Source organism: Xiphophorus couchianus, chromosome 8 (assembly GCF_001444195.1).
Source record: "Xiphophorus couchianus chromosome 8, X_couchianus-1.0, whole genome shotgun sequence".
Classification (NCBI taxonomy): domain Eukaryota; kingdom Metazoa; phylum Chordata; class Actinopteri; order Cyprinodontiformes; family Poeciliidae; genus Xiphophorus; species Xiphophorus couchianus.
Window position 1 is genome coordinate 18,459,574 of NC_040235.1, and position 22,850 is coordinate 18,482,423.

Below are 22,850 nucleotides of genomic sequence, written 5' to 3' on the forward strand. Positions count from 1 at the left end.
GGCCACAGACAGACAGGCTGGGCTGAATGGTGATTGCTCACTGATAGGAATCTGCAACCAACAACCAACAAAGAGCATATATCCGTGGGGGAAACCCTGCCCTATTCTCACATTCAAACAAACATTCAATACACACACACAGACCTTTCCAAGCAGGCCGAAATACTCAAACTATGCTTATTCTTGACGCATCACTCTCATCCACATAAATCAGATTTCTCTGACTCTTTGGTTACAAGCAGAAATAAGAACTCAATTTAATTTACACTACAGCTTTGCCTTAGCAAATTAACAATTAATGCCAGATATGTGATTATGCTTATGAAAGCACCCAGCATGTGACCCCAATGTCTTCTTGGAACATGTCTTAGGCCTGCAGGAGCCAAAAACTAATTTACAAGAAACAGCTTGAAAAGGGGAAAAAAAAACATAATTAAATTGAGTAATTATTATTTTCATTTTTAGGTCATAGACCACAGATTTAGAGGGAGAACAAAACTAAGACTACCAGAAAAAATATTGCAATAAAAAAATTCAATGATAAGATCTAAATTGAAACCTTGCATTATTTAAAAAATAGTTACATTATCAGTCTAAAACCTTATTCCTTTGTAAACCTGGATATGAACCAAGTTATGAATGAAAAAATGCCTCAACTGTTTTGTTTCAGGGCACTTCTATTATTTAAGACTGTGTACATACTTGCCACCCCAGACGCCAGCCCATAAAGAAGGCCGCCTTCAGCTTTCGGCTCAAAGATGTGGGCTGTAGGAGGAGGACACTTCTCCTGCCTGATGAAGTTATAAAGCAAGGTCTTCACCAGTCGACTAGTCAGCTCCAAACTATTGGAACGAGAAGAAAACAGGTCAAATCAGTAATCTGTCATGTTGCATTTTAACCAATAAAATGCAACATTTTCTAAAGATGTTGCATCATCTAACAATGGAAATACAAACCTCAAGGTATGTCTATACCGGCCTGAGAATACATTTTTGAGTTTTCAAGTCTTTAGACAAGTTCTCTTAAATTTTGGTCTGGATTTTGACTTGACCTTTGGGCAGGTAAAATTACCCAGAGGTGACTGATTACCAAGTGTTAATTAGGTGACGTCTGAAAGTAATTGACTGCAATGGATTTTATTTAGGGACATTAGATGTAATGTGGCTAATTACATGTGTAAGTCAGGCTGTTTAGATTTCCATTTGCAAAGTCAAGTTTTATTTTCATTTCTGCTTTGGGTTCGATTTTTTTTTGTCCTTCACATCAAATTCCAGTAAAATAAATAAAAGTTTGTGTTTAATAAAGGTCAAGAAACATGAACACCTTAACTATGAATTACAATAATTTACATCCTTCTTAAGCAGCTGGCAAGGGTCCAACTTCCTCAGCACATGAGAATTTAAAAAAAAAATCCAAAAATAAATTATATCTTCCAGAAAATGTCTAGTTGTCCCAATAAATGTTATTTTTGGACCATGTGTCTAGAGCTTTAAATATTGCTTTTTGTGTATAACAAATCTACTGAGTCCCAGGGTTTCTAGCTATTTCCAAGTACAAGACAGTCTTAACACTATTTGTTCTTACATTGATTGTGCTGCATGATCAATTTAGAGGAATCTAAAACTATTATGCAATGCAATAAAGAAGAGCATACAGACTATAGGCCACACGCCTCCTCCAGACCCAAAACAGAAACTCTTTTTATAATCAGTTTCATTAAACCTTTGCATAAACTTTGGGTTCAGAGTCAAGTTAACAATACTTTACAGTAAAACAATGAATGCACTTCTCACCATCGCCCCTTCATGATGTGCTGGTATATTAATCCATCTCGGAGGATGTCTTTGTGGAAGAGTTGATAGGAGAAGAATATCAGTAACGTTGTCACTGCTTCAAACAGAATGCTGTAGGTGATGTCACTGCAGGATTAGGAGCACAGAGTTTCAGGAATGATTACCATTTACAAGATACGCAAAAATCACCCAGTTAATTGAATCATCTGATATTAAGCTTTGCAGACAACAGTCAGCGCTGACACTTGAGTGGTTGATAGGAGACTTAGATTTCTTTTTCAAATCGCTGAGCAAACCATATGTAAACTCCACCTGATCACTATAACACTCTTCAGTACTGAAGTTGTTACTGAAGGAAGATGAGTGAAATCTATTTTCAGTGCCAAAATAACGTTGGGGAATGCCAAAACCTATTTAAAAAGGTAACTGAATGGCTGACAGGACATCTGTTTATGTGTGTTTTACAGAGGTTTCACATAGTTGGCAGAGGTGCAAATTGACATGGAGCCAATTTAGGAAGACACCAGCAGACTGAACATCTGAAAGAAAAGTTGCTGTTTTATTATTCTGAGCTTTCAGATCCTGTCAACCACTTAACATGCTACATTTATAAACGTTTGCAAGCCTTTGGGAAATCTCAGAGTTAAGATGAGACTTTACATTCTGAAGGGATATTTGCATTTAGTTGTGCCAACTGTGCTACTTATGCTAATCACAAATATAAAAAAAGTCAATTTAAACTATGATCTCCACATAATTCAATAAAAATGAGCTCTTCACAACCAAACAAGAAAATGATGCTTGCATCCAACAAAAAATCTGAAATAAGAAAACCATTTCCCTTATTAAATGATATCAAACAAATATAAATAGGAAACTTGTCAAAATTTAAAAAGAAATAAAGTATGTCTTGAACTTAAAGACATGACAGACTTCTAAATAATCTGCTTGAACAAAATATAGATTTTAAAGCTCAAATTTATGCTTATATGTTCCTGAATTCCACTACATCTTTTTCCATTGACTAAGCAAATAATTTACAGGGAACCTATCAGTAAATGGATAATAACACATTCTTTTTGTACCAGTCAATAAGCCAGTATTTGATCAACGGCTTCTGCTTGCTCTATATTGGACTGAAAAAAAGAACCATCCATCTCTCATGTGAAACAATGATACAAAAGGTGCAGAAGTCTGCTGGAGATTTGGAGAGACTACACCAAAAGAATGGCCCGATTCCCAAAGCAGCAGCACGTACGGAGGAAATGGGCCGACAGCCACAAAGTGGCGAAGGGAAGAAAAACAGGGAGCCTTTAAGCTTGAAACAATGAATAATGTTGGAATGCTGAATGCATTTATACAAGAGCCAGGTTTTGATGTCCAAAGACAACTGAAAAAAAAATAATAATAGTGAATAAGGGGCATTGAAAAGAAATGAGTTAAACAGAAGACAATGTCAAAATTGACCCAGTACAGACATGAGATTAGAAAAAAGGTGGACATTGCAGTATTGAGGAAATACCAAATGTCAGCCGGTTTGTGAGAACTGGTTTGACATGGCTAACAAGCCTCTGTGGAGAGCAAAGGGGATGTGTGCAGAGCTGCAGTCTCCCTGTATGTCTTGTAGACTGTCAGTCAAATAATTCACCCATTGATGAGCCACCCACTCAGTGAAATATTCCCTCATTAATTCAGAGAGTTAGTGTGTGCTCTGCCCAGTGGGAGTAAAGGCTGATTTTATTTTTCAAACATTATGTTCTCTTCTCTCCCACTCACTGGAAACATTCATGAACTTTCATTTCAAGCCTTTTCGCTGCACCTCTACATCACTTTCTCTTTGCCTTCAGATGTTTCTCACACAATTTCCTTTTTTTTATTTCACAATTTATTTTGTTCCCAGCTTTTACCTCTAGCTTGCTGGTGCAAGGCCTGCATGAACAACAACGGTTTTTCTTTTTCTTAGGCTTTAAGAAGTGAAAGATCAAGGATGGGACTAAAGACACATTAGTGACAAAAAGAACTATTACTAGTTTAAAGAGAAATTTTCAAAATACTTCTGTAGTCACATGTCAAACTTACCATTAATAGTTACAAATCTGTTAATGGTAATTATCAAAAAGGGCACTTTTGATAAGAGCACTAGAGGATATTGTCATTCATAATACAGATGCATGTTTCTCCGACACTCATATCCTCGCATGCTCGGATATACTTACAGCAGGGGCACTTCAACAATCAGGTGAACGAGATTCAACAACAGCTCCTCCAAGAGGTCCTCACTCCCAGCTTCTAAAACAATAATTTCTAATTAAATAACTACTTAAATCAAACCACCATATAAAGCAATGGAGGGAACACATGCACATCTGAGTTTTTATTCAACATAATTCCTGGTGAACACAATTCCCTTTAGAATGTTTAAGTGCAACTGAATGTAAAAAATATTCACAGTTATGTTATTGATTCATAAATCAATACACAATCACTGCTTTCCTTAGATTGTTGTAATAATATAGCTTAAACTAATACTTTAAGCTATTTTAAATCGTTATCTCAATATTTACAGCTCAGTCTGATGGAGCTCACCTCCACAGGAGCCTGGCGCCCTCTCCTGGAAGGAGAACTGTTGCTGCAGCTCCTCCTCGCTCATCTCTCTGATGAAAACCTTCACCAGGCAGCGAATCATGAACAGTGCATTATGTGCCTGCCAGATGAATAATTGACTGTGGCAGAAAGACAAAACAGAAACGAATCACAATATTTTGCAGTTTATTTTATCCATATATTTATTTAACACTTAAGTTTAAGCAAAGAAATTTTGTATCAGGATGAGGAAAAACAAGCAATAGGAGTGAAATGAGCAAGAATCACCAGACTGTTCATGAGTCTGTTTGCCCTGGTTCTAATGGGCCTGTAGCGCCTGCTAGAGGGCAGCAGGAAAAACAGGTGGTATGTGGGAAAAAATGATTAACACAAAGTTTATTTCAACAAAGTTGAGAAGTCAAAACACAGATGTTGCTGTATGTTCACATGAAACATAGACAATGTAAAATGTAAAAGGAGTGGAACAGAAATTATCCAATAGATAGACTGAAACTGTTTTAGTCCACAATTCACGTTTGCTTCAAAATGAATTTGAGGAAGTGGCAGAATGACAAAGATAATAAAAAGCTTAAGCTTTAAGTTACCTTGAGGTTTAAATTACTCAAGGTAATGAGTATAAATTGTGCTTAGTTAGTAACTGTGGAGTTTTTATACACAGAATTAGCATTTCTCTCATAGGAAACAACAACAGTGTTCTTATCCCCTGTCATCTTTAATGCAATGAGACAAGTTTGTTTTTTTTTGTTGTTTTTTTTACTCAGACATGCTCTCATACTCACTCCTGGCATTCTGTAGAAATTTTCAGCTCCTTGGTTCTGCCCAGAAAAACTCTCACAAGAGCACCAAAGTTTCCCGTCCTGGGATTGTTTTGAACTGAAGAAGGAAAAAAAAAAGATAAAAACCATAAAACAATTAAAAATTGCAGAAGGAGTACACAAAGATAAAATTCATATAAAGTGCTCATTTTCCCAGCATAAAAATGCAACTGTGAGGTAAACATCCAACATACTGAGAGTCTTGGCCAGTGGGATGACAGCCTCTTCAAGTAACTTCGAGTCTCCACTGTGAAATTTGAAAATGAAGAAAAAAAAAGATTTTATTAAAGCTACACTCTGTTAGAACATAATATTTTACAAAGGTTATATTCTGAACCTTTTCTTTCTGAAATAAGTAGCTGATGAGTCACATTTAAAAAGATGATGTTTTGCATTTCCCCGTCTGAGTGTAAAACATTGTTTTGGTTACTCCATGATGCTGCATATGTAAATCTAAAAGGTTTTCATATATATCTAGCCTATTGCCTTCAAAGAGAAGATGCAGCAGGGCCCACTACAGGAGAAAATTAATTTCTTCAACCATTCACCCAGCCGAATGCTAAGATGCAACAAAAAAAAAAAAACTTTACAGAAATCTTAAGGATCCCCAAGACTTTTGGAAAAATATTCTCTGGACTGATGAGGGCAAATTTGAACTTTTTGGAAGTTACTCCAAAAGTTACACTTTACATGAAGAACGCTGTGCCCAAGTCAAACATATGAGTGTCAATGTGATGGTTCGGGATTGTTTTGCTGTTACAGGACCTAGATGTCATACTCAATGTACCCCTGCAGTTTAATTTATGCCAGAAGAGAAGTGACCAGCTATCAGTTTCTGACCTAAAGCTTCATTGCTAAAGCTAAAACACTCTTGAGTCATGCAGCTCGACTATGATCCAAAGCAGACTCCAGCAAGTCCAATTCTGAGCCCCACAATTTGGGTGAATAAAAACAATTATTCAATAAGAATGTGCCAAAGTATTCCACATAGCCCCAGATTTGTTTGCATTGTTTATCTTTTCTATAATAAATTACATCATCAGCTGAAAACTGTTATTTACATCTTCTCAGATTATCTTTGTCTAATTCTTAACATTGGTTTGAGCATTCAAAATATTTAGGTGTTGCTAAAACATAAAAACCAAATAAATCTGAAAAGGCTTAGATACTGTATGAGTGACAACACTAAACAAAGTCTAAGTTACAACAAATTCAGGCAATATGCAATTTTCTAAGAATGCCAATTTATTCCTGTAGACATCATTTCACTTTGACGCAATATTCAGGACACTAAGCAACCTAAATGAACTAAATGGATCAAGGTTGATCCATGTAGGATTATCCTAAAAGACTTAAGGAATCTGTTACCAACAGTTTGCTGCAACAGATCACAGCTGATTTACCCTCATTCTGTCTCAAGTACATCCTGTGAATTCACCCATACACCTGAAAGAGAACCACTCCACCGAATGACAAAACAAATCCTAAAACAGATTAACATACAACTATGTATATACAGAAACAAAGTTAGCTGGCAAACACAAACAGGAATGCATGTCTCGTTTGCATTAACCTTTTAACAAGGGGTCTGCATGTTAACAGTTAACAAAAATCAGAAGCTTATCAGAAACCCAGTCATCACTCAGTCGAGCTCTGCACACATTTCGCATCAAAGCTTACAAAACATCCTGGGTACAAATTTGAAGGACTTTGTCAATGTATTCCAAAAACATGCAAAGGAATGAAATAAATATTTGTTCCATAGCTATAACATTGTTAAATTTTTTATACTAAACCATTATGCAAGTAAAATTACAAAGTATTTTTGAATAAGTTCACAAGTTAGAAAGATGTGCTCATGTCACTATGACAAAGATTAACTACTTCCTTTTCTAGACAGGAAAACATGTACACTTAACACTGACTTTATGTTATTCTCACCATCAGCTTACTGGGAAGAAATTAGTGTCAAAATTGTAAATTTTAGTGAATAAAAAACAACAAACTAGAAATTGTAAAAACTGCTCCATTGCTTTTCAGCAGTACGCAAACAGAAATGGCAAAGAGAAAGACAGAACATTTTCAACACGATTTTTAAAATACTCAGAATGTTTCTTTGTTCCTGTTTTTTACCTGTTTGTAGGGCTGATAAAGGTGAAGGAGATGAGCTGATTCCAAAAGGGGTCGTTTTCAGATATGGTCTCTGTGCCCACCAGGGCCTTCAGGCTGGTGTTTTCGGACAAGTCAGTAACCTGGCTGGTGTTCGCTCCCATATTTCCTGGCTTCTTTCAGCCACACCTGCCGATCTTCAGTCCTTATTTTCTGGGCATGAGCCAAATGCTATAACAAATGATGATATTAATTTCCGATGTGAAAAGTAATTAAGAAAATGCATCCATTTAGGCTATTTGTTCTTTAATTCCAGTTTACACATTTTAATTTCACATTTTACAAACTGATTATACTTTGAATGGCCCATTAACTTCACCTATATGCACTTAATATTCAAATATATGAAAAAAGAAAACCATTTATATTTGACCTTTCCCAGTCTGTAATATATAGACCAAAGGTTTTCCCTTTTGATGCCTTACTTAAAACTGCTGATGTAGCATTAGCTTATTTTCCAAGACTCGCAGACAAATGTGAATAAATGAGTTACCAGTATCAAGCTGCACATGCATACAGTTATAATACAATAAATTATTTTGGGCTTTAAATTAGAGCTTTGGGAGTCGTTCTTTTCCACTGTTGCCACATACTTTGTAAATCAATAGCCAAATCAGTTTATAATTCTGTGCTAAATATGCGCATTTAAATACAAGAAAAGTTTTTACCAACCGTTCATAACTTGGCATTACCTGCATCGTATTCTACTCATCAATGTATTTCTCTGGTCAGCGAGACAACAAATAATGAACTGGTGTCTCTTCTCTGCTACAAACTACAGACTCATTCTGCTGAACGTCTTTTCCTCTGTCATACAACTGGTTCTGCAATCCTGCATTGCTCAATATAACTCATAGTGTTTAGAAGTTTGTGATGACCAGAGGAGCGCCATTTGTCAGTTGACTTAAATCCATTTCCTGTTGGTGTTAACTACTAGTTCACAGAATGAGAAGATGCAGTGCTGGGCAATAAAATGAAACTATTTTGATAATTTAATGAGAAACAGAAAACATCAAAAAGAATGATAAGGTTAGGCCTTAAAATTCAAAAAGACAGATAGAAAATGTGGCCTAACAGGTAGTCCATGGGACCACCATTATTTAAGCATTTTTACAAGATAAAGAAGAGACTGAAGACATCAGCATGAACTTGATTGGCTTCATTTCTGGTGGTACTCAGACATATTCACACTTCAAATTTATGCATCAATAGGTTTCTTATAGAGAAGGTGTCAATATTAATCTGTACAATTCAACAATTCTGAAAGGAACTTGGTGCATAGTTTGTGATAATTTTTCAAAATAAATGCATCAGATATTGTTTAATTAATTAATATTTATTTGTTCTTTAAATTCATATTGAAACATAACATTTGCCAGAAACTCAACTTTGAATTTGAAACCATATTGTGATCATTATCAAAAGGATTCTACAAAGCAATCAATATAGAGAAAATGTTTTTGCATTAGAAATCCATGAAAAAATAATATCTTACCAACTGATGCTGACTGAGCACTGAAATTATATTGCATTGAATTTAGTAATAGTCAGAATGGAATATGTGTTTGCATTCAACTCTACAACTGGACTGTAAGAAAACAGCATATTAACTTACTTCATACAATCTGTAAAGTAACTTGGAGGACAGAAATCGCAACACACTGGTATTGCAATCACAACTGTGATTAACATTCACTGAACAAGAAGACAAAACATAATTGGACTACATTTATCTAAACAGCCAAGTCATCACTTTATAAATACCAAAAGCTACAATCGCTCAGAAATCTGTATGTACTCACTGCAAATTTCCAAATCTTCTTTTTTTCGAGTTACTATGCAAACACGTCAGAGCAGCAGGTCATTTAGTCACTGAAGACACCCAACAGGATAGCGTCTTATCAACCAGGACATTGAGTTGTCTTTTAATAACACGCCTTTTGCAAACAGGTGCAGTGCATCATATGTACATAGCAGTGCTCAGTCACCGCAGTAAACTAAAAACAGACATTGCAAGTAGCTACATGAATACATATAGTGGCAAACGTGAAGTTTGCAACGTATTCAAGTGTCATTTCTGTTCACACATATGAGTGAGTCTGGTTAATGGTAGCAATTTTCTGGCTTTAACTGAAGGAATTGAGGAGTGCCTCAACATCTCTGACGCTAAACGAAGGAAACTGGTGTCAAAACAGCACCGAGAGAGACACGCCAGGGTTAGTTTATGATTGATGAGGACATTTTACAGCTAGTTGGTGAATTATTATTGAGGAGAAAGCTAACGTTCACTGGTTGTTTGCAATCAGCTGACAGCTCAGCTTACCTGTCACAAAAGCTTCTCGCAGTTTCTTTGGTTCCTCTTGGCTTCAGCAGCGTTAATGGCCAAGAGCTTCTCCGGAAAGAAGCTGTTTTATACCGACTGTTTACCGGGTTTATTTCAAAAGAGGAAAACACTTGAAATTACAAAGTCATTTACACTGCTAGCCTAACTCTACGTACCCCTTTCCTCCATGTTTTCCACGTCGCCACCCATTGCGTAATGACGAAATGTGAGTGATGATCTCTACGTGAGTGACGTCGTCTGTTCGTAAACAGATGCAGGTTTCTGTTCCAACGAGTATTCTAGTTTTAGGATTTAGGCGTGTCAACATTTCTTCGATATAGCATAAACAAATCAATTTCTTTTTTTACGTTTTTAATTTGTTCTAAATGTAATTCAATGCAAAGTGTATATCTATTTTAAAGCTAACTAAGTTATGTCATATGCCTCTTTCTCTCCTAGATGTACACCTTAATAGATTCGCAATGCCGTGCAAATATGCAAAACCCCAAATTTATTAACAGAGTCCACTCAAAATTCAATCTTAAGCATTTTTGGCCTTCGCAGATGGTTTTATGGAAGGAAGGAGATTATCTGGTTAGATGACACCATGGTGCCCGGAACACCTCACCAGGCCTCCTGGACGCCTCCCTGGTGAGGTGTTCCGGGCACGTCCCACCGGGAGGAGGCCCCGGGGAAGACCCAGGACACGCTGGAGAGACTATGTCTCTCGGCTGGCCTGGGAACGCCTCGGGATTCCCCCGGAAGAGCTGGAAGAAGTGGCCGGGGAGAGGGAAGTCTGGGCCTCCCTTCTGAAGCTGCTACCCCCGCGACCCGACCTCGGATAAGCGGAGGAAGATGGATGGATGGATGGATGGACACCATGGTGTAACATTAAGGCCTTCCTGCAAAATGCTGTGTATATAACCCTGAACACAGCGTCCCCACAGTAATAGGCACTAATATCATCTTGCAGAAAGGCTTTTCTTCATGTTCAATCATCTGAAATGATTGAAAATGAATCAATCATTCAGTAGATGTTCACATGCAGCAGAACTTAGAGTGAAAGGCAGTTCTGCAAAGTGACTAATTCAAGAAGGAACAATAGAAATGCAATCTCTACATTTTGATTATAAAAAAATAAAACCCGTCTATTTTTCTTTCGTCATGCACTACTTTGGTCTGTCACGTACATTCCAATAAGATAGTTTTAAGTTGCACTTTACACATATTTTCATTAAAAGTAATCAATTATGGCAGAAATTAATACCATTATTGCATAGTTGATACATTAGTATAACGATGCAATGCATCAATACAGCAATGATAGATTGTATCATTGTATCAGACATCAATGATACAATAATACATAAGCTTTTTAGTAGACTGAACTGAAAAGTTTTCACAATAACATCTTAAAATAGAATATATAATTTTGCAGGAAATGCAATAATTGTGATTTATAATAATGATGTCTAACTGGAGGAAACCAAGCCAGTTGTTGCTTTAATTCATTTTTATTTAAATTCAAATCAAAAAGTACAACTGTACAGTTCTTTCTAACTATGAACACAAATGGTTACCAATAAAAAACCTTTACAATCTGGTTCTTCTATGCTTTAAACCACTTGTTCAGAAAATATATTTATCAAAATCTCCTGATTAGCTTTTTTTTTTAAAAAAAAAATAATTTGCATCAAATATTGTCATCAAACTGCAATGCTGATTTTTTATTGAATGACGAATCAGCTTTTATTTATTACAACTAGACTGGATTCATATATTATTTGTAAGAAAACCATATGCTCAAAGTATGTTTAAAGGAATGAGTATCTTCCATATAAATAACTTTTTATTTTCTTCACACTTTGAAAATGGACAACCTATTACAGTTAAAAAAAAAAAAGACGACCAATCTTTAGCCATTTTTATGAGTAGCAGCACTACAACAATCATTTTATTTATATAAACGAATCTATGCTGTGATGTCTTTGCATCAATTTCTGCAGAAAGGTAGAGTAGTTAAAGTGGCAGGTCAGGCTTGAAATAAATATGCATTTATTTGAAAGCTTTCTATCATCCTTAGTTTCATTAAAGTGCTTTAATCTGTTTCATTCAAACAGCAATAAAAAAACAGAATACACAATGACGCTATCTCAGCCAGAAGAAAGAAAAACTAAAAACAAGCTTTGAATAGCTTTATAGTCACATTATTTGAAAAAAACTGAATGTTTCCTCTAAATGATACTATAGGAATATTTGTAGTCTTTGTTAATAGGAAGTAGTGGCAGCACTCAGTCTGTCTTCTTATCAGCTGCTATAGTAGCGCCATTCGCAGTCACCTCACCGTTGCTTTGGGGCTGAAACAGAAATTTGTTTTTTTAAGTGAGGCAGTTAGTAAAGATAACACAAGGTTAATTTTACACCTTAAAATAGTTCACTAAATGTCTTACCTTGTAAGTCCCATTGCTATTTTCACTGCCTTTCTGATCAGTGTTTGTGTCTGTTACAGCTTTTTTGTTCCAGAACGCTTGAATGAAGGGTGAAATAACAGGGTAGATGATGGGTTCAAGGAACCTCTTATAGACCCACAACAGGACAGGAATCACAATGCAGGGAATGCACACCATGGCTGTGGTTAACACAGGTGGACTAAACAAAGAACCAGAGGAGAAAAGGACAAAAAGTACAAATTACTAACTTGATATTCAATGAAATATTTCACCAATTTAAACTGAGTAAGGTTTAGGTAGTACGTTAAATGGACAAGATTGACTTTTTTTCACACATCCTCGTGTCTTTGAAGGAGAAAAGTAGAAATGCATCAGTTTCTTTCATATAATAGAGAAAAACATATTATGAATTGGGTTGAAAGGTTAATATCATCTAGTGCAATAACACTCCAGATTTTCTGGCATACATTTACTATGGAGTTGTGCCTCTGCTTTTTAATGGTCTTTACTGATCCAGTTTATACATTTATATAAAACTGTCAGCCTAATTTCACGAAAGCAAAACTTTTTTTTAACAAAATTTTTTTAAAGGACTTACATTTCTAAGTCTGTAACACAATGACAGATTACAACAATGGGTCATCTTTCATTGTACTGAGAAGATGTTATATATAAGATGCATTTTACTCATACAGTGAGCTCTAGTTTTGAGGCTACATAGTTTTATTAAATGTCATTGTTTCATCTGTAAAGGCAGATCAAATATCCAACAACTCCTCTGTCAGTGGACAACAAAATGAGACAAGTAAGTTATCTTTCTTTAATCAGCATTTTTCCCCCCCACTTCCAATAAAGACATGTAACACGTTTTATGTTAAAAGCCAGTTGGATGACATGCCAAAGCTTTACGATATAATCTATGAAGAAAGCTACACTGGTCAAAATGTACTGACAGATTACATGCTGCTTGTTTTCACAGAGCTTAAACACCTTTTTAGAATTCAGTTTTCACCATATAGTCAAGTCTGTATTTGTTAAATGTCAATGATGAAGGTAAAATTGCAACCAATATGCTTAGAGATCAGCTCATCCCTTTAATAGGCAGTGGTTAAGCTGATGAGATAATATCTAAGCCATTACAAGTCATTTTTCAATGTTTTTTGAGAAGTAGTCATTTAGCTTAGGCCCATTTAAAAAGACTTATTGTATACCCCGGTGAAAAAAGTGACCAAGTCCCAATTTAAATGCACTACAATTTATCAGGTTAAATTCAATAAACCGAATTGAGTTCGGCTCAACATAAGATAACACGACTTGGGTCCGTTTGTTACATTACATTTATTTTTTCTTCGTTCACAACAAAAAACTTTAAAGATAACTTATGTAACTGTGCTATGTGTATATAAGATTAATCATGGGTTTAATAATAAAATTCATAATAGTCCGTTTATCGTAACTCACGCTGGTAAAAAGTAGCGGACAAACCTTCCTTTTAAACTGTTTGTAGCCATTTTAACCCTAGTAACGTCGCCGGTGGCTAGGCGACGTTAGCTTCCGGGGTTAACTCTGTGGTTAACGAGAGACATTAAAAGGCTAAAGGCTCCCAAAGATTCCCTCCTAATTAAAAGTAAAAACTCTTACCTGTATAAGTCAAATATTAAAACACGGGTGTTGTCACGTACTGCCGGCGAGGTAAGCGCGAATATCTGTAAATTTGTTGCGACTGAGCGAACTCTCTGGAACGTGATGTTCGAACACCAATCCTACTTCCGTTAGAAGTGGATGACGAAAGCGGAAACTACTTGCCAGCGGGCACGTTGGGATCTCTTCAAAACATTTGTTGTTTTTTTTCTGCTGACTTCTAACTTTGTGAGTGACTGATGATTGCTTGTAAGTTCTACATACTCGTCTTCTTACATCACGTACTGTATTTCGGATAATATAATGCCTAATAATTAACGTCGCAGCGGTGTTTTGTTTTTGAATTGCTAAACAGTGACATATTTTTAATGACTAAGTATACTAGCTAGCAAACGGGAAAATATAAATTTCATTGGGTATGATACACCTTACCTCCAAAAATCTAGGCCGACCCATAATGTTTATCTGTTGCAGTAAATCGTAAACATTAATAACTAGCATTTTATGTTGCATTTTGCAGTAATATGTAACATTTAATTCACCTGTTCATTAAGCTAAACATTTTTTTGTTTGTTTTTATTAAGATCCCAACATTCATATGTGGCCTTTTCGCACATATTTTAAAGCAGCATATTTGCACGGTTACACTTTCTCGAGTACAAGCTATGACCTCAAAACTATGAACTTCCACCATATTTCTCTATAAATGTTTATTAGTTTATTAGAGATATAAGCTCTGATGCATAAATAACGGATATAGTCTTGTAATTACTTCATTTTCAGTGGGGTTTCAAAATATTGCTTATGTCAAAGAATCTGCAGCCTATTTTTCTTTTTGATTGAAACATTTAAATCAACTGGTCAGACTAAGAAAACCAGAAATTAAAAGAAAAAACGAATTGGTGCATTTCCACTACAGTTTTTTATCGAGGAGAATTACGCAGGAAGGAAATGTCCAGGAAACATAAAACTGAAAATAACCAAAAATTAATGACAAAGGCTGACAATATATGAGATCATGTGGTCACATTCCTAGTGCAAGTGTTGACAAATATATACATTTATTTTGTGGGGGGTTTTGTGTTTGCTTTCCAGGCCCATAATGCCTCTGTCCACGCAATCTCAAAGTCAAGATGAACAGTATGTTCTGGTAGCCAACTTGGATAACGCTCGCAATCTCTCCAATATCCTGAAAGCCATCACCTGCAAGGACCACGCCATCTTCACAGCAACAGCAAACGGCCTGAAGGTCACAGTGGAGGACTGCAAATGTATGCAAGCCAATGCCTTTATTCAGGTAATTTTTTTTATCAAGCACTTAGAAAAGCAAGTTTTTCTGCGTTTATATTTGAAATATTAACTCTTTCTTTTTAAATTCTTTCAGGCAGATATCTTTCAAGAGTTCACATTAAAAGAAGATATGGTTATTTTTCAAGTTAATCTTACTGTTCTGCTCGACTGCCTGAATATCTTTGGAGGAAGCACAGCAGCAGGTGAAAACTAAAAGGAACATGACTGGAAAATGAAACAAAACTAAATGTATGACCCCGATTCTACACGTTTTCTTCTTTTTTTTTACCTCATGCCTTGTATGATGTTTCAGGAGCATCAACGGCTCTGCGAATGTGCTACATGGGGTATGGTCATCCTCTGACATTGTTCCTGGAGGAGGGTGGTGTAGTGACCGTCTGCAAAATTAACACACAAGAACCAGAAGAACCAATTGATTTTGAGTTCTCCAGCTCCAATGTCACAAACAAGGTTCAATCTTGTTTTTGTTCTTCAAAAAACAGCATTTCTTGACTCGTCATAGAATATATATGAGTAAATTTTTGTTTCTGCCTCTTTTCAAAGGTCATTCTTCAGTCAGAGAGTCTAAAGGAAGCCTTTTCTGAACTGGACATGACCAGCGAGGTGCTGCAGATCACCATGTCCCCCAGCCAGCCGTACTTCAGGTGGGCTGTCTGAAGTTTTTATAGTGTTCTATGGTTTATGATAGTGCAGTAAAAATAAAAAAAAAAACACTTTCCAATAATTCACATTTCAGCTGTTGAGGAAAATAAATCAATGCAATGTAAAATCTATCACTAATTTATCAGGAATTATACTATAGTAAAATGTTGTTCCCTGTATTATGTGTATTCCCCTACACAATAACCTCAATATTGTTTCTCGTTGTACACCCTATTACCTTTAAAAAGTGTTATTTTTCATTTCAACTCTGCAGGTTGTCCACATTTGGAAACTCTGGAAATGCTCATTATGATTACTCCAAGGATTCAGATATGATGGAGCTTTTTCAATGCAGCACGACACAAACCAACAGGTGAGTGAAGTCATCAGTGGAAACATTTCATTTACCACAGAAAAGCAAGAGGTCATCTAATAAAAAACCAAGCTAACAGTTAGTCACCTTTGCTTTTTAAAATATTGGATACTGGTCTGCGTAATCATTTTAACTAGGGCCAAGGAATGCTCAATATTTGGACCAAAAGGATATTTTTGAAGAGAATTGAAGCAGTTGGTGAAACTTGTTTACATAAGTTCAACAATTAAAAATACATTTTTGCATTTTTATCATTTTAATTAAAGCAGTTATTGAACATAGGTACACAGTTCACCCTTCAGTTTTATCCTACGACAGTTATATAAGAGGTAGTTAATTGTTTTTACCACCAGATGTCACTAGATTCCATAAATTCAACCTTAAACCATTTTATTTCATTCAGGCGCTTACGAAACTAGAAACTAAATGAAATGCGGTCATTTATAGTTTGATTATTTGCACCCTGGATCCGTCAATGACTTATTTCAACTTCTGATTTCCTCCTGCGACAGATACAAGATGTCCTTACTAAAGCCGTCCACCAAAGCCTTGGCTATATCCTGTAAAGTCTCAGTGAGGACAGACAGCAGGGGCCTTCTTTCTTTGCAGTACCTGGTCAGGAATGACGATGGTCAGATCTGCTTTGTGGAATATTTCTGTTGTCCAGATGAAGAGGTAGAGGAGGAGTAACAGCTGATTTGTTGAATTGAGTAACAATGTTTATATTTTAGCACAATTAACTTGTTCATATTTATTTTTTGACACATGTAAGATCATTGCCCACCCAGTCCTGTCATGTATCTGTATGTAGTTTTGCCAAAGTCAAACTCAAAAGTTCTGGGTTGAGTAAATTCCATTTATGTTTAATGTGTTAATATGGAAATATTTATGCAGGGATTCACAAGTATTTGTTCATGATGATTCTTTGTACAGCAAATATTTGACTCATCTGACACAAAATGGACCCCAGGTGAAATTAGTACACTGAGGAAAAACATACTTTTTTGAGGTACACATTCAAAGTACACCGGAAAATTATATCTTTTTTAATACAAAACAATTTATATCAAGCTTGGTTTATATAACAGCATGTATTTTTTTTATTAAAAAGGACTGTAAATACTTAAGATGTGTTGTAAAATAAAAGATGTGTACATGGCCAATTAGTTTCTGCACATTTCACTGAACACAACACGACATCAAGAAGAAAAAAAAGGAGAAAACAATTAGGACTGTGGCTGAAGCAAATCATCTGCGTCCCCGCTGCATCCGCTCCCTCTTGAAAGCTTTGTGTTTGTTCTTCTTCACTACTTTTGGCGCAGGTGGCTCCGTCTGAATGTGAACAGGTTTCCGTTCATCTGGTGTAACAAAGACGTCAGCCGTCACATCGTTGTCGACCACCTCCTTCGCATCTTTCCTCTTTATTTTCTGAATCTCTTTCACCATCTGCTTCTCTCGCACTTTGGCTGCGGCTGCCAGGCGGATCTCCCGTCTGTGCTGTGGGTGCACGGGGGAAAAAAATGCAGGATTACAACAATAGCTACAGTCAGTTTTTGGGACTTCAGTCCCAAAAAATGTATGCGCAACGTAACAAGACAGACTTCCTGTTTAAAAGCAGCACTCTGAATATCACACATGCATCCAGAGCTTCCACACTTTTTGTTTCGTTCTGATCTCACTAAAAATGATTTAGCTACTGAGTAGTTCTGCTGTAATAACTTTCAAACCACAAAGTATCAGTTTGACATGTTGGTGCTTATTGGTTGTATACAAAAGGGTGGATTTTTTTCCCTCTTGGGTTAAGATTTTTCGTCCATCATGCTGAAAAAAATAAATGCAGGCTAATCTGTGGTGTCTCTGGTACAGAGTCAGAGAACATTTACTCTCCCTAATAATATCAACCACTTTTGCAGTGGCAGCAAAAGTTAGATGAAATGTCTATCTTCCACGCTTGAGCAATGATGAATATTATTACAAGAGAAAAGTTAAAAAAAAAAATGAAATGTGACAGTAAAATTAAGAAAGAAACTTGATTAAATATGATTTTTTTACCAAGTTTGGAGATCGGAAGTTGGGATTTTCATACAGCGTGGGCCCTCCAAAGCTTCCCTGGAAGATCTTTATGAGATTTAGAACAAATCGTGGGCCGATCTCCACCAGAGAGGCGTCCTCTTCAATTATCTGAAAGTGGAAAAATAGAGGAATTACTATAAATGTAAATCAAAGACCCAGAAAAACAAACACTCTGCCTTGTGTAAAAGTGTCTACTAAAAATGTGCTTTTACAGTGTAAAACGTGAGGATACATGAAGAAAGATCACCTGGTAGTTTCTAAACCATATTCTGTTGTCTGCGATGGAGAAAGTGTAGACGTGGTCCACAAAAGGCTGACTCTTAGGATGATAGTGAGGCGTGGAAAATGTCTACAAGAAAACTTAAAGGTAATTTCTTTGGAACTGAAAAGAATTCTCCAAACAACAAAAACAAACATTGAAAATACATGCATCGGGTAAAAGCTAAGTGCTTAGCATTTCAATTATCTAGGTTCCACTTGCTAAACAGTTTTTCATGACAAAATCTTAAGACTTTTTCATACTTATGATTTTTTCTCTCAAAGCTAATTTCTTTTAAAGGGAAAAAAACAAAACATATAGTAAATATTGTGCCTTGGTCTGCTTTACATATAAAACCTGCAAAAACAACAGAGGATTGATTGACTTAAGAACTAAACAGAATTAAACTGGAAAAAAATGAATAGATAATGAATAAAAAAATAGATGGATGGAATAAATGAAATTAAGGAATGGACGAACGACTAGATAAATGGGTGAACAGACTATCAGACTGATGGAAGGAATAAAGTAACTGACAGATGGATAAAATGGAAAAATTTGCAAACCAATGTACAGAATTAAGTCTGGAAATACATTTTCTTTCTTTTTCTACCTTTCAGTCACACTAAATTCCACCCTGTATTAGACGTTTTCACTGTTGGGGGAATTTCTTTTCAAGCTTTAACAACAAAAAACAAACCTGGATGAAGAGTTCCTTCAGTAAAGCATACTGGGGCTCTTTGTCAAATTTCTATTAAAAGGAAACAAAGAGATGGTTTTAGATTTCATCAATCAAAACTCTGCTCATTATTCAGATCATGGAGCACAAAACAAAGGCAAAATATCTCCATGTTAATGTTATACATTTTTATTTTCATTGGGCAAATCAGCAAGTTTTCCCTGTGTGACACTCACTGGATCAAACGAGAGCAGTGGTCTTGATCCTTTCAGGCAGTTTCCTGTCATTTTGAGCTCAGCCAACGTATGAACTGGGAGGGAAGCAATAACATTTATCAAGTATCTGCAACACCACAAATATCCTTCGCATCTAAGAGCTGAAGGAGAGAAACAACCTACTGTTCTGAACCAGAAACTTTGCAGAAGGTCCATGCGGGCAGTTGGAGATCCTACAAAAAGAAAACAGAATGATTCAGTGTAAAATATATATGGTTTCCAGTAATAATAAAGCTTAAACGTTAGACAGAAACCCTCACCACATGTAGAGGTCCTGCTTCTTCTTTGCCTCGAAAAAGAGGCACTTGTTGCAATTTTTGATTTCACACACCTGGAAAGCACACAGACATCAGGCTATGCTGTGAGATGAGAGGAATTCTGCTCTTCACAGACTTACCTCATTAACAACAAACAGCTTGTCCTTCCTGTCCATTTTGGTATCTGGTACAGAACATTGTGGAAGTAAATCTTGGCTCATCATACATTCAGGCGTTACCATCATTAGACAACTCTGAATGCCTCAACACTGACCTGCTTTTGAGTGAGGCATCATGGTCCTCAGGTCTTGCATCAGGTGTCTGGTTCTGAAGTTGATTCCTCTTGAAGAGAAGATAAGAACTCTTTCCTTGTTGGTCCATTTGCCCTGTTTAGGAAAAATGGTTGTTTATAGGCCTGTTGCGATAAACGATAAATCGATTAATCGTACGATAAATTAAAACTCAACTCCGGTGCTCTCCACTGACCCCCCCCTTCCTCGTTTCCTCAGTGTAAAGCCCAGCACACACCGATTGTCGGCCGTTTTCAAAACCTGACAGACCACACATTAGCCGACAGAAATCCTAGGTATAACGGTGTGATCGGGTTCGTTCCTGCTCTGTGGTGTCCAACAATGGGCACTAAATAATGGCTACAAGTCCAGTTAACTAATTTTAAAACCAGGCATTAATCAATGCTTTACTACAATCTACCTGCAATGCATGTGGCTAGTGTCAGCGTAAAGTCCTGCCTGAATGAAAATCATTATAACCTATTTATGTCACGTTAACGAAGAACAGCTGAAAAGTTACCGGGTTTATCAACTGCGGTAGCAATTTCGCTCCAACTCCTCCTCTTGTCATTTCTATATTCTTTGCATGTTGAATAAACATTAATGTTGTTTCCACGTATCATCTCTAATGTCCGCTGGACTTCGGGTTGCGCCGTATCAGCTGTTTGGGATTCCCCGACGTAATTTCCCCTCAGAAAGCACGGAGGAGAATCCGGGCTTTCTGATTGGCTGCCTGTCACATTCAACAGGCTGCGTTAAAGCGCCCAGTTGGTGAAAACCCCTGATTTAGATCGGAGCAGCAACGATGATCTACCGTAACACACCACACAATCTTAGAAAGACCAACGTTTTAAGATTGTCATAAGGGGGAAAATAGGAGCAAAAATCATGTAGTGTGAACTATTGCATCATGTAGTCGATGTGCCCATCTTCTCTATTTAAATCTAATTATTACTGAAGGGCAACATAATATACAGACTTCATAATCTGCACTCTTTTGGTTGAATGCAGTATTTATTTCCACTTTGGCTTTATGTTGTTTAGTTTTTATCAAGTACATTTTTTGTTAATGGAGACTGAGAATCCATTTTGTTTTTGGTTGTTTTGTTTATTTTGTTTATCAGCTCCAGTGTTAAATATTATTTTGAAAATAAAGTGCATCTATCTTTGGCAGGAAATCACATGCATTATTACGTCATTTCCATTAAATCAGTGTAAAAAGGTCTTCAAACAATATTATCGTTTATCGCAATAATTTTTTGAGACAATTAATCGCTCAGCAAAATTTGCTATCGTGACAGGCCTAGTTGTTTAAATTCAGTAACAGTGATTTCTGAGATTTTATCTACATTTTCAAGGTTATCACACAACACAAAAATCATAAAGACCAAAACTACTAGCAATTAGAGGCAACCAAAGACAAACTTTAATTCTGGTAGGCTCATTTCAAGCTTAGACTTTCCATCATTAGAGAGTTATTTCATTTCATCATTTTCATTGTAAATATGCAAACTAACTGTTGTCTTTGAAAAATGAGCCCCTACGACGGTAGTAATGCAAATGGCTGCATGCAATGCAATAAAGTAAGTTTTTATTCCATCAATAACACATCTAAACACCGTCAAAGATCTTTTATGGAAACCATCTGGGGCATTTTTATAAAGGATTAAACTCACAGATTTTGGCCTGAACAATGTTAAAATTCAGTGTCTTTCCATTGTGGAGAAGTTTAAATCGTGAAAGCAGCTGACGATTTGTGCATTCATATAAAAGTTTCCCAATGTAATCCTATTGCCAAATTAATATAACATGTCATTGATAACGATTTTATTCACTGCCAAAAATCATGGCGAATGAAGAAATCTAAAAAACGCATCTTTAATAGCTTGTTTTTGGTATTTCAGTTATTTTTCACAACTTTGTTTAACTAAAGACCTTCTGTCCATAGGTTCACTTGTTGTTATATGTTTGTAGTGGTTTATTAAACGCTGATGTCTTCTATAATACCATTAATCACCTTCTTTAACAGCTAAAAATGGATTCTACATGAGCGCTGGTGCTAGCTTAATGGCTAATAACAAGGCTAATCACTTACCATAGAAACCGGAGCTGGGACAGTAACTTCATTTTTTGTCTCCTGCTCAGTTTCAGGCTGAGTTTCGCCTTTATCTGCAACAAATTTACCCTTTTTCCCCTTTTTGTCCGAGGTTCCATCTCCTCCACGTTTTCTTTTGGACGCAGCCATGCTTGTACAAGACCGTCTTCTTCTTCTTCTTCTTCTTCTTCTTCTACTTTATGTAAATGGTGGTTGACAAACATCGTAACGGAGCAGTACCGCCACCAACTGGCTTGTCCAAGACATGGGACTTGCAAAAACGCAAATATTGCGTGAATCTCCGACAGTCAGTTCACACTTGTAAGGCATTTCAACTCCAGCGGAGTGAAGATGGTTCTGTACCAGTCTGCGCTCAGACTTCGCATTTAAACACGCTGACAGTAACACTTTATGTAAAACTTTATGTTTTGACCTTACAGCTAAGGATATCATTACAAGGGTGGTTTTAAATTATAATAGAATGTCTAAATATCCAATTTTAAGCTAATTATAGAGACAAATTGACCCAACAAGTTCTAATAATGGATATACTCTGTTGTCCTATTTTTTGTGTTTTGTCCTTTTTCTACATTTATCTTTTATTTCTCATTAAATACAAATATATTTAGGTGCCCAGATCCAAAGTGAATAATATTTGGCATGTGTCTAAAGGATTAAAAAATGTATTATCTCCCATAAAAAAACAAAGAAACATTTGATTAACTGAAGCAATTGCCACTTTTGCAGTGATTTTAAAAGTATTCATACCCCTTGATTTTTTTTGCACGTTAAAACCTTTTG

At 36.2% G+C, this 22,850-nt stretch overlaps 4 protein-coding genes across 8 annotated transcripts in view; 1 reads left to right on the forward strand and 3 right to left on the reverse strand.

The window, feature by feature from the left end:
* dym (dymeclin) overlaps positions 1–9,929 on the reverse strand; it is a 48,516-nt gene extending 38,587 nt beyond the window's left edge. Inside the window, exons 1-8 of one of the 3 annotated variants that reach the window (XM_028026022.1) lie at positions 9,705–9,929; positions 7,346–7,552; positions 5,407–5,459; positions 5,177–5,270; positions 4,380–4,516; positions 4,010–4,079; positions 1,794–1,919; positions 703–842 (exon numbers count right to left, since the gene is read on the reverse strand). In XM_028026022.1, the coding sequence (XP_027881823.1) occupies positions 703–842; positions 1,794–1,919; positions 4,010–4,079; positions 4,380–4,516; positions 5,177–5,270; positions 5,407–5,459; positions 7,346–7,485 (760 nt within the window). In that variant the 5' untranslated portion in view covers positions 7,486–7,552; positions 9,705–9,929. Of the gene's footprint in view, positions 1–702; positions 843–1,793; positions 1,920–4,009; positions 4,083–4,379; positions 4,517–5,176; positions 5,271–5,406; positions 5,460–7,345; positions 7,553–9,183; positions 9,282–9,704 lie in introns of those variants that run through there. The other 2 variants (XM_028026020.1, XM_028026021.1) reach the window with 2 other exon arrangements.
* Positions 9,930–11,383: 1,454 nt separating this feature from the next.
* c21h18orf32 (chromosome 21 C18orf32 homolog) lies at positions 11,384–13,951 on the reverse strand. Of its 2 annotated transcripts, XM_028026027.1 has the most exons (4): positions 13,866–13,930; positions 13,796–13,835; positions 12,155–12,353; positions 11,384–12,061 (listed from the first exon to the last, which is right to left on the reverse strand). In XM_028026027.1, exons 3-4 carry the CDS (start codon positions 12,329–12,331, stop codon positions 11,996–11,998), a joined length of 243 nt encoding a protein of 80 aa, XP_027881828.1. In that variant the 5' UTR covers positions 12,332–12,353; positions 13,796–13,835; positions 13,866–13,930; the 3' UTR covers positions 11,384–11,995. The 2 variants fall into 2 exon arrangements, with proteins under 2 accessions (XP_027881828.1, XP_027881827.1); XM_028026026.1 differs by having other exon boundaries at positions 13,796–13,951.
* Positions 13,936–17,248, forward strand: rad1 (RAD1 homolog (S. pombe)). Of its 2 annotated transcripts, none has more exons than XM_028026024.1 (7): positions 13,936–14,044; positions 14,891–15,092; positions 15,180–15,288; positions 15,399–15,556; positions 15,650–15,750; positions 16,023–16,121; positions 16,634–17,248. In XM_028026024.1, the coding sequence occupies exons 2-7, from the start codon at positions 14,898–14,900 to the stop codon at positions 16,809–16,811; spliced, it is 840 nt and encodes a 279-aa protein (XP_027881825.1). In that variant the 5' UTR covers positions 13,936–14,044; positions 14,891–14,897; the 3' UTR covers positions 16,812–17,248. The 2 variants fall into 2 exon arrangements, with proteins under 2 accessions (XP_027881825.1, XP_027881826.1); XM_028026025.1 differs by having other exon boundaries at positions 15,402–15,556.
* On the reverse strand, positions 16,969–22,410 carry bxdc2 (brix domain containing 2). The gene is given in 10 exon segments (XM_028026023.1): positions 16,969–17,618; positions 18,174–18,302; positions 18,442–18,543; positions 19,154–19,204; positions 19,369–19,442; positions 19,531–19,580; positions 19,668–19,738; positions 19,805–19,848; positions 19,939–20,050; positions 22,050–22,410. Coding segments are annotated over 10 exon segments (1,212 nt in total). The 5' UTR covers positions 22,380–22,410; the 3' UTR covers positions 16,969–17,369.
* Positions 22,411–22,850: the final 440 nt, after the last annotated feature.